Below are 18,071 nucleotides of genomic sequence, written 5' to 3' on the forward strand. Positions count from 1 at the left end.
CTGTAGTAAATCCAGGTTCCTCCCCTTTGTGAGGGTCTTAACATATTTGGAATGTGCTGACATGGTCTGACTTTTAGATACACTGCTGTCCAAGTAGTTCAATGAACGATCTGTCTGCCTACTGATCCAGCACTTTTAATGCATGCTGCTAACTCAGGAGTCCAGAAACGCTTTGGCCTTTCAAAAGGGATGCTGTCTTCATGTTTATCTGCAGCACTCATTGGATTCAGGCAACTTGTCACTAACTTTTTATCCAGTAGTCCCTGCATTTCCTCTGGGAGCTCACTGTTGGTTTCATTCCCCTTTCCATCCAGCCTGTTTGCTTTGTAAGTTCTCAACTGACACTCGTCTCTTACTGTTGCTCCCATCTACTTATTTCGTATTAATCAAGGTCTTGCAACACAGTGTCTCCACCACATACTCATCAAAATGGATAAAGTTCACCACGAATTCTGCAAATGGTGTAGGAGCAGGTATAACAAAACTTACTTTATCCTGGCTGTTGAGCTCCTGGTAAGGAATATGTGCAGGCAAATACGTGTGCAGCAGAGCGCAGAAGGCAAGCCCATCACTCCAGCTGCTGCTGAAGTTGGTAATATCAATATTCTGTAAGAGAAAACATGAACTGTCCCTGAACAGTGCTACACAACAGCAAAAAAAAAATAAATCTCCAAACAATAGTTTTTATGCAGTCATGAAACAAAACCTCAGAGTATTAAAGGAACATAGGTTTACATTTTCCATTCTCCCATTCTTTTTCATGTCAAGTAAAAAGATACCAAATAGGATGGCAAGTTTTGAAGTCCTGGATAAGGGATCATAAAGGAGTTAAGTGTTTTTCATACCAGACCCCAAACAGAGGCTCTCTCCAGTGCTTTCTAGAAGGTGAGAAATACCATGTGCAGTACATGCTGCAGCTGCAATATTCCTGTGCTGGCAAGAGGAAGGACTTTATCTGATCCCTTTCAGTTACTGAATGGCAGAAATAGGATTTCTCCAGCACCTACAACAGAATTAATCGATATTTTAAAATGGTGTTTTATAATTGATTTCATGCTTCCTTGTTTCAGGATGCGTAACAAAGGGATAGATCTGTAGAATGATGAGGCAGTGTAATCAGCGTATTTGACCTCTGTTATCTTGCTGATATTACACAGCAGACACATGCTTTAATAAGAATGGGTAATTAACAATTACGATTTGATTCAGCCCCTTGTCAAAACTGACATCAAATTGTTGAAATATTAACATAGTCCTCAAGCACTAAATAGAGAACATGCTTACTGGTATGCAATAGGGAGGCTCAAACGTGGCAACAGCAACAGCTGACCGGTCAGCTTTCCAAGAGCTGAGCAGAAGTGCCCAGCTTGCCATGATTTGCATGAACGTATATCTGTGTTCTTTATCAGTGCAGCATCTTTCATCTGCACATCACAGAGCACTTAAAAGGCAGGTAAAGAATGGGAAGTCTGAGATACAGAATTTAACTATCTACTCAAATTCACAAAATAAGTAGTTGAGGCGAGAACAGAGGTTTCCTGATGCTCGCTCTCCTGCTACCATAGTCACTGACAAATAAATGCGGCTGCGTTACTGATAACAAGTACGATACAAGATCCTTACAGAACAGAAACAAACAGAAACCTTTAAACCTTGTCTTCACACGTTTCCTAACACGACAACAAGGCTGTGTTTGCTTGAGGAAGCAATGTTTCAGGGGGTATGGATATACTAATAAACACCCAATTGAAACCCCTGAGCCGAGCTAGAAATCTGCCTTGTCTGCAACTCCCACCACTGCCAACTCCAACAGGAGAGCAGTGAAAACGAAACATATTGAAAGAAATAGTCTAATATGGTTGCGAGTTTGAATAGTCAAAAAATATCTTCCTCCCCCTTCTTGCTAGACGGGGGGATTCTTTGCTAGTCACATAACTTATTACAAGGGTGCACTCGGGTACACAGGGAAACCCAGTTTCCCTACTCCTGACAACTGAAGTCCAGAACATGCTACATTCAACAGGTGGATTAGAGCGATTACAGAAACTGAGATTTTAAAATCAGCCCGTCTGTAAAGCACTCCTTTAAAATAAAAAGATTAGTGGGGGCACAGAGTGCCTTCAGGGTTCTTCACAGGGATTCTCTCACGAGGCACAGCAGTAGTTAAACACACGCTTGTGGCCCAGTTCTGGTCCTGTGAACAAGGTGACCTTTCTAATGCTCTTGTTTGCACTGACTGGCCATACCAGCACGCGAAGGAATTCTCATGGCTAAGTTTTACTGCTGTAGGAGCAGCTGTAGTTCCAAATACCAGCTGAGAACAAAACAGTGAACTAAGTGATATCGCTTAGAAAAGTAACAGCCGCTGGAGCATGGAAGCTGCAGGACATGATGGTACTCCACCATCTCTCACTACAGCAGGTGTGGACCTACCCTCAAATCATTCTCACAGCTACATCTTCCTGTGTGCTGAACTTCAACTCAGATTCTGCGCCGCTTCATTTTCTTTATTTAGCTATTTTCCGGTTTCTTTCAAGATTCCCCAAAAGACAAAGCTTTTACTGCATCTCTCATACAAAAGCTAATGCAGACGCACTAAAACCCAGGCAGGAAGTACTTTAGCATATGCTCTTCACTTACGATGCCTCACTGATTAGTTGTCCAACCTGGATTTCACCCAGTCAGACAGGATTTCAGATTAGCAATAAATATCCATAACCCAACATGGCTCAAATTGAAGCAGTACAGAGTATTTCAGGTTAAAATACTCTGCCTGTAATAAATCTACAAATGTAATGGGCTCCGAAAGCAGGCCATCAGCAGCAGACATTACCGCACTGTACCAGCCACCACATTGTATTTTGCTCTATTAACATGTCAACGGAGATAAAAGAAGAGTGACTTAGTGGCTGAATACCACACAAGAAAAAAAAAATAATTTTGCTCTGAAATCTGTCTTGGTTTTACTTAATCCATAAAGTTGCACCATGGAATTCCAACTTTGTGTTATGGAATAGGCTGAAGCTGGATTAGTCTGCTGTCTTGATGTTTCAGACAACCAAGTTACTATTTATCAATCTGCAGTTACTGGGAAAGGACTGCCTGCCAAATTACAGAGGTGCTCCTACTGAGGCCAATATATTTTATCAGCAAATAGCCTACCATCAAATGCCAATATTCTCATTTTATATTGTATGATAGAAATGGAAAATGGAGGTCATCACGTTCCCCACCCCACCCCCAAAAGGCAATGGAAACAGGAACAAACAATGCCTTCGTTAAGCTACAGGACTAGACAAAAAGGCAAGTCATGCTTGTGTGAGAACATTATATCCTATCCTCGTTTCCGTGATGCTATTATGAGAGACATATGAGATACAAAACTGTTCCTTCCTACTGTATTATACCAGCGCAGCATCAGCTTGATAATTTTACTTGCCTTTGTGGTTTTAACTATACCTAAAACTCTTTTCTTCCTCCCATCTAACAATATCCAGACATAAGAAGTGCTAATGTCTACAATAAAATCAGAACTAGGTCCAAAAATCCTCAAGTCTCCAACAGCATTGTCCAGCCAGTCATCTGCAGTAATTCTTGAATTCAAGTCTTACAAACAAGCAAAAGTTCACGGATGGGGTTCTGCAGACAATATTTAAACCATAGATGAAATCTACTGCAAAGTGGTATGTCATGATCAACACAGAAAGTGAACACAAATCTGAATTTTTGTCCTAAATGCAAACCCAAAATGAATGTTCAAAGGTTCGGCTCAACTGTTCAGTTAATAGTACAAACCCAAACACTTAGACATACTCAAAACCACTTAGTTGCCATTTTCACATCCAGCAAGCTTCAGCGAATTGCGTTTTCTTCCTCTAAACAAATGGATTTCCATTTCATACATGGTATAAAACCCTCTCTGGCATTTAATCTTGGATTCTATGTTAACTACTTTTCAGTTTGGGATATAAGAACGTGGTAAATGAAAAGTGATCTTCTGTGTTTTGCTACACTGCAGCTTTACTTGTCATGCCTCCCCACCACACCGCACCAAGAGGAATTAAATCAAAATAAAGGCACATGGATTTCTCGGAAGATCTCTGGCTCTGCTGATGCCAGAAAAAAAAAAAAAAAAAAAAAGAAAACAATTTAGGGAATGATGAACACCTTGGAAACTATTCACTTCTCTTGATTATTTTGGCAGTGGAACCTGTCTCAGTCTTTCTGCCACACCTCCCTATTCCTCAACACACAGTCCATGAATATGTGGGAGCTATTTGTGTACATGCTGGTTGTTACCGTACACTTCCAAACTGCCAGACAGAGAGTTTGGTGATTTCTCTGTCCCTCAGTGTGCTTAGAGCAGAACCCCCACCCCAACCCTCTGAAAAACTGCATATGGCTTCTCATGAGGGACCTAGAAGTTAACCTATATAGGCTGGCACTCTTCAGGAGGAAGATGCACCACCGGAGTGCATGCAGAGTGAAAGTAGGGAGAAATATGAAAATGGCATAGGGACACTGCAGATCAAACTGAGTCATAGTGCCCATTAGGCAGGATGAAAAATCTGCCATCTTATGGTCACAGTATGTCTCGTGGTCACTAGTACCCAATGTCTATCTTTAGCGTGCCATCAGTGGATCCACGCTGTAAAAGACATCTGCACCAGAGATTAACCCCTGGCCATGGGTCAAGGGGGGGCGAGTAGCTTAGGCCTGCAGCGCTCAGGGTTACCAGCCTCCTTTGGAGCAGACATGCCATATCCGTGTTACGCAGCACTTGACCCGGGTCTTCTATGGTGCTGCTAAGAAAATAATCAGAGAGGTGGGGCAGTGTAGTCGAGAACCTTGAAAGAGCATGAAAGTCAGGCCAGAAGAGGGGTGTTTTTATAGCATGAGGATATAATCATCTTTACATACCCTGTGTGGAGGGGCAAAAAGGAGCATGGAAAGATGTCAGGGTACAAAGTTTGCTGGGATAGTGGTAGGGTACAGTGTAGAACACAGAGGTGTCCAGATTAAACTATTTCCAGTGTAGTTCCCAGGCTTCTTCACAGTGAAAATCATTCATTCACTTCAAATGAAAGCTCACAAGTGAACTACTATACATGCACTGGGAATATTAAGAGTCCTGGATCTGGACGCATACCAAGGAGCGCAGTTATCTCAAAGTATCAAAGTACCCAGATGGTTCGTTTCTATGAATATTAAAGTACCTGACATTAAGCAACAGTAAAAAAAAAATAAAAATCCATGTAATGTATTTAGAAAACAAACGTATTATCTATGATATTACTGGCAGGACAAGTCTAAAAGACACTAAACACCTGTAAGTCATTAACCTCAGCCCCCCACCCCAGGAACAGGGCCTTTGCTTGCAGATAACACAGCGCTATAGGAGCCACGGTAAAGACACACAGGGAAATCTGTGTGATCTGTTCTCACTAAAAACAATTTCTTATTTATCTGAGGAAAAAACAACCACCCCATTAGATTTCACTAGATCTTTGACTCTAAGTCTTCAGTAAAAAGCAACAATGACATCACACACTCTTCATTACAGCCTGAGTATGTTAAAATACTGACATGAGATATTCCCGCAACGCAGATATTACTGTGCTCACAGCTCTCTGAGTCATAATTTTCTCTATGAGACCTAGAATTATAAATTATAGACACGAATCAGCTTGAAGCTAGCCTGGAACTCTGTGGAAGAAAGTCTGCAATAAATATGACTCTAGCATCATTCTTCCCACCCTCCCCCCTCAGCATACAACAAGCCCTCCTGCACCTCAGCAGTCACTGGTACAGAACGGCGCACCAGGAACATACCCCAGTGGCTAATTATTGAGGTTCAGCCCATACAGAACATAAACAATACTGAATACAGAACTAGTTAAAATAAATATACTGAATAAACCAAAGGGAAATGCCTTTTTTTTTTTTTATTATTTTTTTTAATAGCAGCTCTCCCTTAACTGGCTCAGCTTTCTGCAGTCCTTCCTGCTTATCACTAACCGGAGACTCTCATCTCCTTCACAGACCAAAAGTCTTAGAGCTCAGTGTTTTTATGTGGTTATATTTAAACACAGATATCTGAACAGGAACCTCCTTTTCATGAGACACATCTCCGCAAATCTGAACTCCAACCTTTATAATGTAAAATCTGATCAAGGCACTTTGAAAGGCAACTTCCAAAGATTACTCACACCCAGCCATATTTAACACTGGGTGCATGACACTGCAAATCTAATTTGGATTTATTACACCCTAATTGGTTGGGGACGTGATAGCAGGCTTCAGCCAAAGAGGTTCTATCAAAGGAAGCATATGAGCTTCGAGCTCTGGATAGGCAAATTCCAAACACTTCCTAAGACGCAATACAAATGAAGAAGGGCTCCTTTTAGCATGACCTAACCTTCTGACCAAAGAAAACACTCCAGTTCATCTCCAGCAAAGATATGAAACATTTGGCCAATCTACTGGAAATATGGGTGAATTAGAAGGGTGGTCAGGTCCAGTTAACACGGATGAAAGGCACGAATGCCTAAAATTAAAGACTGCCTGGATTCCTCTGTAATTACAGGGTGCATTGAGATGACTTGGACAACTGCACACAGCTATTTTCAATGGGTAGCTGCAAGTCTAAAGTGATTTGCATATCGCATTTAGTCCAGCTACTACCAGGAACCTTTCCTGAATTCTCTTAGAAATCTTTCTCTCTTAAATGGAATACACAATAAAGTAATGCCTCTTGAATAAAAAAAATAAATCCAGAACAACTTGTGGAACGGCAATACTGCTTATTGTATAGAGATTAAGTGGCCAGGCAAGCTTGGGAAGGAAGCCAAATGACCTTCTATCCTCCAGGCTGTATTAATATCCCTAGTTCAAATGGTTCAGGCAGCTGCAGTCTCCATAAGAATTGTTTTAACCTTCCTTTGAAACGTTGTGTTTCTATCCCCGTCATCGATATTTCTAATCCTTCTACCAGCCACATAAGTCATGTATCTTGTTGCTGATTACATGCGTACAAAACAACATAGGTCCAATAACATAAAATGCTGTGTGAAAATTCTGTTAAATTATTTAATTACAGCACAGTGAAATAAGGAACCGGTGCCAGCTCTTTAAAGGTTATCCCATTTACTACATTCCCTTTTACAAAGGGACCCCATTTCCCATCACATTCCTAGGTTCTGTTTGCTCCTTGCTCCACCGCTGCCACAGGTGTCACCTTGGGTTTACCGTTTATCATTTGCTTTCCGTAAGTGTGAATTAATGAGCCTTCTTAGCACAGACGATTTTTGTTGTTAAAAGCACCAAACATCAACTGACTACACTAGTCACATGGAGCGGTGACATTTAAAAAGAAGATATTTAACACAAACTTACATGCATGCTACACAAAGATTTTTCAGCTCCCAACTATTTTAGTCTCTCAAAAGCCAGAGGCCTGAGAAGATATCAAAAAGTCAGGCATGTCCAATTCTCATTACCTTTCCTAGTTGAGTCAGACTGGCAAGAACAGGCAGCATGATGCTCTCTGAAGCTCTGTGCTCAAAACAAGCTCATCTGACAGGAGTTGCCTCAGAGACATCATTCAGAGTAAATGGCAAAGCCATTCTAAAGTGATCTGTGCGCTCTTTAGGCTCAGCTCTTTCTTCATGAGTTATTGAGGAAGTCAATGACCTCCTACAAGGCAGCTCAGGTCTGGTATTTTGATTACAAAAGAGATGTGGTGCTGCTATAGTTAAAGTTTTCACAAGAATAAAAAATGAAAGTACTACCAAATGAGAGATATTTAAGGTAATACGTGATAAAGTAATTACGTGACATCCCAATTCCTCTGCTTGCAAGGTGAAAAACAGTTACTACTGACACCGAAATCATCACTGTAACTATACATATGAGTAACCTCCCTAATGAGCCAAATAGCATCCATTCGTGCCCTTTCGATCTGTTGCTCCCAGCACTGTATGGACTGGCAAATGTTTCACTATACTTAGGCCACTTTTCCAGGTTTTATTTGCATTTTAATATATAAAGACTGACTTTTAAAAATGAAAACAAATTCTGATGGAGAAGGGTTGAGAGTAGTTGCTGGCACAGTGCACAAAACACACAGTGAATGTATTTGAATCTTTCCTAGCAAATAATATGAGTTGTTTTGAACATAAATTACCCCACGACAACATTCTCATTACTAAAAGTCACCTACTTCAAAGGTCTCACTAAAGGCTAGTAAAGTAACAAGGAGTTGTACATATTCCTCATTTAGGGTATTAATTTATCACTCTGCACACCAGCTTCCACTTGAGTGAGAGAGAGATCAGATGTATAATGCTGGATTCACAGGGAGCTGACTTTTTATTACACAAACACACAGGACCATACAGCTGGTATAAGCAGAACCAATTTTACAGACATCTCTGGGCCATTTCAGAGATGAAATAATGGTGACAAAAGATATATATCAAATGTGACTGGTACTTCTGTAATTTACACCATTGCCACTTTCAGGGAGTGAGCAAAACAAGCGTTAGTTATATCTGGAGAGGCAGAGGTGGATTACGTAGCAAGACCAGGAACTTACAAGTTCTCCTCATTGTAATAAACCCATTAGATATTGACAAGTTCTTATTTTTGCTACGCATCTCTCTTCTGCTCTTCAGTATAAATTATACTTGTTACCCCCACCTGCCCACAGCCAACTCCCTGCTTGCTACACAACTACCCCTGCCATCCATTTCCTCACCAACTCCTATAAATGACACCACTGCTGAACGCCACAGAGAAGAAATGGGCCGGGCTGTGTTCCTTCATTCCCAAGGCTGCAAGAGTGAAGATGCAGCAGCGCAGCTCCAGGGACCACACAGATACTCTGGGGAAGGAGGGAGGGAGGAGGGGGAGGAACTAGCTCCCCTCTGTGTCCAAGACAGCAGCACAGCTACTTCCTGCCTGGAGCCCTGGTGCAGAATTGCTAATGACCGCACTGACCGCTCCCACAGCTATTTCTAATTATCTGTATTGAGAGTTCCCAGATTAGCCATGTCCTGGAATTCCCGGGCGGTGGGGTAGGCTGCAGACTGCAGAAGGCTCGAGGTAAAGGACGGAGACAAGGTGGGGAGAGGTCTCGACAGCAAAGGATATTCATGGAACAGGCAGCAGGGCTCAGCTCTCTCCCAGTTAAATTCAAGGTTTGGAGCTGTTCCAGCTGGTGGCCAATCAATTCAGTGTTTTCACTGATTGTCATTGCATCCAGGCAACACAGGGAAAGCGTCTTGGACTTTGGGATGGATAGAATGTAAATGCTATTTTAAAAATTACCCAGCAGGATAGAAAGTTACGCATGAGAGAGCTGCATGGGCGTTTATTTTATCCCTCCAATCAAGAGACTTGTATTTGTTTACAGGATAAAGCCCCTTATGTGAAAAAAGGTAGAGCTCAGCTCAAGTTATTTGGCTACACTGGAGAAGCACGTTTGTGCATTGGCATCACTGTGAAGGGGGCTTGCACATTGGTAAGCAACCTGCTTATTCCCAACATGCCATGATTTGGCTGCTGCATTTATTTTCCAGATTCAACCCTGCGTCCAGCTGGGACATACAGAGGAACTGCATGTACACATTCAGCTATAAGGGGTTTTATTTAGAAAAAGAAAACATTTATTCTGGAAAAAAAAAATTAGAATATCTTCAGATTTTAAGCCTGTATTTACATTACTCAAAAACTCTCCAGATTGCCCTTTTTAATCAAAGTATCTTCCCAAGTATTATTGAAACTTATCATCATCCAATGATATGATACGACGATCCATATTTGAACAGCTAGGGAAATTAAGGCAATGGTATTATGCAAGACCGCCAAGGTCACAAAGATGGTGCAAAGCAAACTTGGGAGCAAAACTCCTGATCAACTTCTTGTCAACTTTTATTTAAACACAGGATAATCCCTCCTATCTCAATAGCTATTACGAAGACTCCCTTCAACTTTTGCGTAGATAGGAAAAGTCTCCGGAGGTCAACATCCTCCTCTTCGGCAAAAAACAGAGAAACTCAAAGAGAGCCAGAAATTTCACTCATTTCTCAGAAACTCACAGAATATACTAATAACTTCCTGGGAAAAACCCATTGCACATATATCCTACTTCTAAATGTCAAAACGCTAAAGTACTGTTGATGCAGAGCTCTTAGGAAGCCTGTGCATGCTCTCATAACAGCCGGGATACGCTAGCATATGGTACTTCAGAGTAAGTGTCATGTTCGCCAGAGAAGAACTTTGTTGCATTAATGGTATTGCTAAATCTTAAGACAGAGAGCTTTTTCCTGCTTGCTCAGCAGGCTCTGGCCATCAGCCTCTGATCTCAGACACACACGTTGGTGTGGCAGAAGGGAAATCGTCCCAGTCCTCCTCAGAAGAGACTCTGCCATGAATGCTGCTTAGAATGAATGGATGGATAGCTGCCATTTAAGTCTAGCGGGGTTTTGTTCAGTGTTTTTCCTTCACCCACATCACACAAACCAGGAGTTAGATCCCAGTACTGTGGGAATCCAGCCTTTCCAGACTGGACACAAACTGTGCGTAACAGCAGAAGGGATTTACCTCCTGTCCCTGTTGCTTGAAAGGCCTCACTTGGAAAGGTGGCCAGAAAACGTGTACATCCACTCCTCAGCGTTACCGCGGAATTACAGAATGACACCACTTACCAAGTTCTCATGGCTAGTTAAATGTTTAGATAGAAACCTGGTTAACGTTGACAGAGGAGAGAGAGATTGATACAATTTGGAAACATATTGAAACAGTTTTATGCTACTTGTTGACACAAACACAAAAAATAATGTAGAAAAGATACACTCCCATAACCGAGGCGCACATCTTGTCATTAAGAAACAACCGGGTTCTCCTCTGTATTTCTTGAGGACAGTGCACAGCTGTGCTGGGATTCTCAAGGCTTTAAAACTGAGCCCCATTATGTTAGCGTCAAAGGAAGTATTTGACCGATTGTTTTATGAGCCAAGTCCCAGGAATTAGATCCTGCCCAGGTTCAGAAGTTGAGAGGGTTGATCCTGGGTTTCGTCCCACTCAGCTCTGACTCTGCCAGCCTGAGCACCAACCCTGAGCTCTGTGGTAGCATTTGCAATACAGTCCTCTGTTCACTCTCTGTGGTCCAAGACAGTGCCTAACTGAAGCCTAAGTGAGGCAAAGTACTCAGCTGAGACCTAAAAAAGATTGAGACTGTAGTTGCTTAAGCAGAAAGATAACGTCAACTACCCACACTAATGACGTACCAAGAAATAACAGACTTCTTGCTTCTAAACATAACCCTTAGTTTCCAGAATAAGGAAGACACCCTCAAACATGGACAAGTTAACGTACAACTGGCCATGAAGGAGCTTTTGGATCTCCTGTAAAGCAGGTCCCCACAACCTGCAGCCCCAGGAATACGCCTGCTTGATGCATCGGCAGCCAAAACCCAGTTATCTTGGCTGGCTGTCCTAGCAGCAGAGAGAGCCCATCTCTCTAATGAGAATGCATTGGCCCCGTGACCACTTGACCAAAGGGAATACGTTATATCCTCATCAGTCTATCTGCATTTGTACATCTTTGGGCCACACTTAATCTGTGCTGGATGTCATCCAGCCAGAAAACAAGTCAAAAAAATACGAAAGAAAACAGAGGCTAATATCATGAAATAGAGCTTGAGAACAAAGAGGGTATGGAGGAAATACTGTCTAGTACAAAAAGAAAAGGAATGCAAATTCCTGTGAGAAAAAGAAAGCCCCAAATTCATAAACAAAAAGCTAGTATTAGTCTGAGTTTAAACTGAATACAAAAGGGTGAAAAGTTTTATATTATATCCACTGCCAAACCACCAGTCAACCAGTCTCTTGCTATAATTACTTGACAAACAGCAAATACTGCAACAGCCTTTATTTTTCGCCCTAAGCTTTTGCATCTTTGCTACGTGAAGAATGTAGTACCATGCAGAGACACCAACTTCTACATAGTCTGATATACCAGCTTTGTGCTTCCAGTAATAAAAGCATTCAGAATTACATTTAATGACTTTTAGGTTATGTTTGGAAGGAGTTTGTTTCCAATTTCTGATTCTCAAGGCTGGAATAGCCATAAGAGTGGGAATACTTCAGGGTAGGGTCTTTTTTTCTTCTTTTTGAATAGCTGAGGTACTATACAGGAAAGCCACGTTAATATATACAGCAAAGACAAAGGTTGAAGTATTCAGACTCCTCTTAATGCCATCCTATATTTCTGTAAAACTATGCAGCCTGCAGTCTCCATCGGGGTATTTCATCAGAGCCCTAAAACTATATGTGTTTTAAGAAAAGGAAGCTTCAAAAAACAATTCACAACTTTTGAGGCAAATATTTAGAATGGTCGGGCATACAGATATTTGTATTTTGCTAATTTAGACTAAACAACACAGTGTCAGAGAGTATTGCCCTAAAAATAGTTCCTACATACTCCTAAGCATACTTTCTAAAACTGCACGGTGTTCCTGGGACCTACTGCAAAGTCAAATAACTCCGAATAAGGCATGGAAACAAATAAAACATTTTCTTCTAGTTTTGCTCGTAGTTGCTAGCGTATTTTATGCAGAATAATTAAAAGGAATTATTTTCTCCAGGAACTACTTGTACAACCTGAAAGCTAGGAAAGATTGCCCTGGCTAGTACTTTCTCTATGCTGTTGAGATTACTCCCGATGGTACAAAATCAGATCTGAGGCTGGTCCCGTGAGTACCAATACAACCAATACCATTTTATCAGCCATCTCACACTGGTGTCAGTGCTAAGAGGGAGCACTGCCTCTTCTGAAGATGCCCACTGCCTTTACCCATAAGCTGATGTACTGACACTGTCATAATGATAAAATGCAATGGCTTGAATGCACAGGTCAGGAATATATGAAATATGAAAATTTTCAGAGGCGCACCTCCCATTTCCCTTTTTCAGTTTTAGAACATTCCTCGTCTCCTCCTACTTAGCATTCCTCTAGTTAAGACAAACGCACAGGTAGCTTTGCTATAAAAGATGGTAGTTCTTCAACAAGTGGATCCCAAATGGGTCCTGTTAAACCAAATATAACTTTGACAAAAAGAATAACCATGACTGTGCATGGGAGAAAAGAGTCGGTCTCAGATTCTCTTTTCCTCTGTGCCATAGGATGGATGTGTAGTGGTTGGGAAAAAAATGAAAACAGTTCTTTTAAGCAAACCATATTCATTAACATCGTAGCAATTCCCTCCACTCTCTGGAGAGGGTATATGTGGCAGAAACAATAATCCTCAGTTCTAATGATTGTGGGTTAAGTGCCTCTTGATGTTCCGTGTTTTCACAATACATCTGCGGATAGTAATAGACTTAATCTAGAGAGGTTTGGCCCCTTGACAAATGGTCTCCACAGAGAGCAAACAGAACCAGGGCACTTAAATAACACCACAGTCACTAATGATATGATTATGGAAGGTGATAATGCAACAAGAATGACTTTCAGCAGCTTCCAGGAGTTACGACTCATGGGAACAGAGCCTATTAGAAAAGAGGCACCCAATTTCTACTTCACACTGTTGCTATGATGTATAATCTTTTTAAATAGATGAAAAAAATACAAACCCACAAGACAACAGAGAAAAAGCTATTTTAACATAAATAACTTAGTCTCAGCAGGCTTTGTGGTTTAAAGGACTTGTGGTAATTGAGTTCCAGAGCTACAAAAGCATTCTCAAGTCTGGTCATCTCATCACCCTACATTATACACCATGATGTCAATAAATTTAGAGAGGCAGAAGGAACAGTCTATGTATGTCTGGTAAAAAAGATCATGTGCCAGTGCACAATTCTTACAGGGAACCATACATTAGATTGCTTTTTTTAAGCTGGAGATTTTCCTCAAGGAAGTTTTGCACAAAGCCACAGAGCCCAACGCCTTATTTCAATACAATTCCTTTTACTGCTGAGATTTTAGCACCTCCCCTGCATAGTTATTCAAAATCAACAGCCAAAATGCCAGATAACATTCATCTAGGCATTGAAATATGACAATTGAAATCATATGATTGATCACGCCACAGTTTATGCAATTCCACTTTCATAATCTTTTCTTCTAGCCATTAAACAGAACTTCCTCTTTATTTTCATCCTAGTGATTCTGTTTTCGTGTTCTAAATAATTATGTTTTCTCCTTAGCATTCATGTCTTTTTGATATCAAATCACTGTTTAAATAGGGATCTTGGAAATGACACAGCAGATTAGAGAAACATAGATGCTTTTATGTTTCCCCTCAGTTACTGTAAACTCATGCAATTTCTTCTTTTTTTCAAAAACAAACAAAACCCTCCAGGCCACTACTAATTTGTGTTGCACTTCTCTCAAATCCCTCCAGTGTCCCTCTTGTTTTATGAGATTGCCTCCTGGGGAACACGCCGAAGTTCAAAGCCAGGGAATGTTCCCACTGTAGTCAATGCAAGGATATATGCCAGAAGCAGGATGTAAATTTCTATCTATAGTATAAGCCGTGTATGGATTAAAGCATTTAAAAGTGGAGCCTTGTGTGCTGGTCCCTAGGTCTTATCCCCAGATACTCTCCTAGGTCACTAAGCCAGCTTTCCTCAGGGAATCTGGGACACGGGTGGTAGCTGCTACTTAAAGTATCAGTTATTCTAATCCATTTTGCTCATACTGTTTAATGAAATCTGGTATCTTCACAATTTAAACAGAAAAGAATCTCCCTCTTCCTCACCAGCCCAGACCGGGAATTGTACCACACCTCAAAGGCAGTATGTTTTGCCACTGAAAAAAGAAGTTAGGCAGCCAAGTAACAAGTCTTTTATTCTCCCATTCCACTGCATCACAGAGCTGAAAACAGTTTGCATCCAAAGTTATCCGTGGTTCTGAGCTTCATGTTAGAAAGAACGTGACAGATTATACTGGGATTTGCACAGATGATGCCTCACAGACAGGGGTATTCTCCGTCAAAAAAGTCATGCACGTCATCAGGGTTCTGCTCGGTGGAGTTCATTACCTCATTCCCACCATTGCGGCGGCTAAGGCAGGAAGGAGGATGACGTTCTTTACTCTCCTCCCGTTCTTTGTACTCAAGAATGATAAAAACTCCCTGTGGAGCTTAATATCAGCCTTATCGTAAGAGCGCAAGGGTCTGGGAAAAGCAAATTCAAGAAGAGTTAGTGAATGCACCACAAAGAGCTCAATGGGAATGAGAATCCAAGGAAGACTGTCTGAGAGATAATGCCTCTAAATGAAGCAGTGAGGAGGCCAGACTCTCACCATAAATCAATACCGTGTTTGTCCTTTGATTCATCTGACTAATTTCTGCCCTCAGACCTTACACTCTGGGTAATAAGGCTCTCTGCCACATCACAGCCTGAACTTCTCAGACTCTCCAGGATTACACAGTGTTTGTCAGTGCTTTACCTAGTGTTCTCAGAACTGCTGAAAACTCATTCTGCTGCTTTAGAAAGAATAATGACAGAGGACAGCCATGAACAGAACAAAAGCCTCATCAGAGGCAGGAACGAAAATGACAAAGCTTTTTCTGAAACATCATCTGGACAGTCACGTGGCAACAAGACTCCAGCAGCCATATATAAAGCAAAGAGTTCCACTGTCCTCTGAAGCATGGACATACTTTCCTCCAGAGACTAATACTAAAAGGAAAAACAAATAGAGCCAGATTGCCTTGCCTACCTCCTGGGTGGCCTGCTATCTGATACACAGTTAGCTCCGCTACTTGGGATCAACACAGAAAAACAAAACTCTTCTTCTGTTCTGTTGTGGAGGGAATACTCTTGGTGCCAATCTGGTACCTACAGAATCAGGACAGGCCTCTATATTTGCAAACTGACATAACAATTTTGAAAAGCAATACATTTAGTCCAACTTGGGTATAATCAGAGAAAGAAAACTACAGACTGACTGTCAGAGAACACTCCTAACAGTGAACTCAGACTGCTTTAAGAGAAATGGAGGAAGCTCACCATATGTGCCTTTTGAACAACAAAGGACAATACTGTTGGCTGAAAGTGTTACTCAAGAGATGGGTTTGCTGGCTTAGCAGAAGTTAGACTTGGGAAAGTTGTATTTAATGAATCATTTTCTGAGGACTGGATTGGAACATTTCCCCACACCTTTGAATCCAAGACCTGAAGAATTTTAGAGGATGGGATCTAAAATTAATCAACATACAATTTCAGGAGACAGCACTGTAGCCTTTCTAGGCAGTATCACAGAACTAGAGGCTAAATGCTAACCCTGACTTTATTCTAAGGTGTGTGTGAAAAGTCAAGAGCTTTCTCCGATACCTGTCCTTCTGTGGAATTGGTGCAAGCCAGCGGAATATGCCAGTGCTATGAAATGACTCAAACTTTTATAGATAGTTTACTTAAAGGGAAAGCTACTGTCTTTTCTTCCAAACTCCTGCACCCTGCAGCTAAGGCTTCATAAAGAGTTGGTTGTGAAGAAAAAAAATATTTTATTATTTACTTTAAAATATGGACTCTGCTTTTATTAAAGACTTGCTCCAGGGTGCACATCATGTGGTGATAACCGCTTTTGTCTTCCACTCTGTATAACAAACAATATTATTCTTAAGAAAAATCTCAACATTATATCAGACCAAGGCCATCCTGCACACCCAGCATATATCACAGGATGAACTGTTGTCTATAACTGCTTTCTACAGCTCAGTTACACGCAGAACTAAAGGCCTAACTCAGCTACATACAAACACTAACCAGAGCTTGATAAGCACAGCAACAGCCATACAAGAACTGGGCAAATCATTATGTCTGTTTAACAGTGAAAATCACTCTGCAAAGAAATGAGACGTTCTCAAGCAGTCAAAACTTGCTTTGCAAAATCCTGTTAAGCTGCAGCAGATCAGAAAGAGCGGGGTCCCAAGCTGCAAACCTTATTTAGTCAAGGCCACACAAAGAAATATTTCTTTGGTTTTACAGAAAAGACCAATGGAAAAAACTCTTACAATAGCACATTGCCCACAGAAGCCTATAGAAAAAAATGTTAGAATGTAATATCAAAAATTGGTGCCAAACTGAAGCTGCTGCTCATATACACTCTGTTTCTCATCATCAACGACCTTTGAGGCCATAAATATTTTGGGGTTTGTATTCCAATTACTTACGAAAATATAACATTGGGGACTGCAGTGTTAAAGAAATATGAAGGAAGAGGATGGAAACACCCAGTAGAAGTAAACATGCAAAAATCAGCAGACTGAAATACACATATTTCTTTGAAGTGACATTGCTTACTGCACACCTACAAGAAAGTGATGAATTTCTCACCAGAATAAAAAGTAAAAATGTACCTATTCCCTTACCTGGTAACCTTCGGTCTTCTTTTGGCACCATTTCAACAGAGCATTCCTCTTCGAACCACCATACTCCCGAGCCAGGGCTGCCAGTGGGTCCTTTCTCTCCACACTAATCCAGGGAAGCATAAGGGAAAAAAAGATAAATATGTTTGAAGTCTCTTAGTTTCTACCAGTGTGTAAATAATATCTGTATGACAAAGCAGAATGGCAGCACAGAACCTAAATGTAAAACAAACTGCAATAGCTTTCAGAGCTTGCATTCTATATTTGCCTTTAGATGAGACAAATTCAGTCGGTATTACTACATACAAAAGACCTGAAAAACCAGCAGCCTATGGCATACGTGAACCCAGCATTTCTGCTATTATTTTCATCAACTTTTCTTCCTAATTTTTCAAGTAACCTCTTTGCTTCACACATTGAAAGCTAGGACTTAGGGCGTACAATTGAAAGAAACTGTCTAAAGAATCTGTAACAGCAAATTCACATTTAGTTGAGCTGCTGCAGAACAAATTCTTGAATAAACTGACCATTCTGGAAGCTGTATTGCAGTCAAGGCCTAGAGGACAGTTAAAGGCCAACAATCAAAACACCCGCATTGTCTCCACCCTACAGCCTCTACTGTTGGAAACAACAGTGGAAAACATGTATGTTTTTCTCAAGACAGAAGAAAATTATGTGTTCAGCTTTCCCTTAG

General features: G+C 41.0%; 1 protein-coding gene across 1 annotated transcript in view; it reads right to left on the minus strand.

The window, feature by feature from the left end:
• Positions 1–18,071, minus strand: part of SPECC1 (sperm antigen with calponin homology and coiled-coil domains 1) — a 72,769-nt gene that overhangs the window by 1,541 nt on the left and 53,157 nt on the right. The window contains exons 12-13 of the mRNA XM_009882751.1: positions 17,381–17,483; positions 490–606 (exon numbers count right to left, since the gene is read on the minus strand). Of these exons, the coding sequence (XP_009881053.1) occupies positions 490–606; positions 17,381–17,483 (220 nt within the window). The remainder of the gene's footprint in view (positions 1–489; positions 607–17,380; positions 17,484–18,071) is intronic.

Source organism: Charadrius vociferus, unplaced genomic scaffold (genome assembly GCF_000708025.1).
Source record: "Charadrius vociferus isolate BGI_N301 unplaced genomic scaffold, ASM70802v2 scaffold793, whole genome shotgun sequence".
Classification (NCBI taxonomy): domain Eukaryota; kingdom Metazoa; phylum Chordata; class Aves; order Charadriiformes; family Charadriidae; genus Charadrius; species Charadrius vociferus.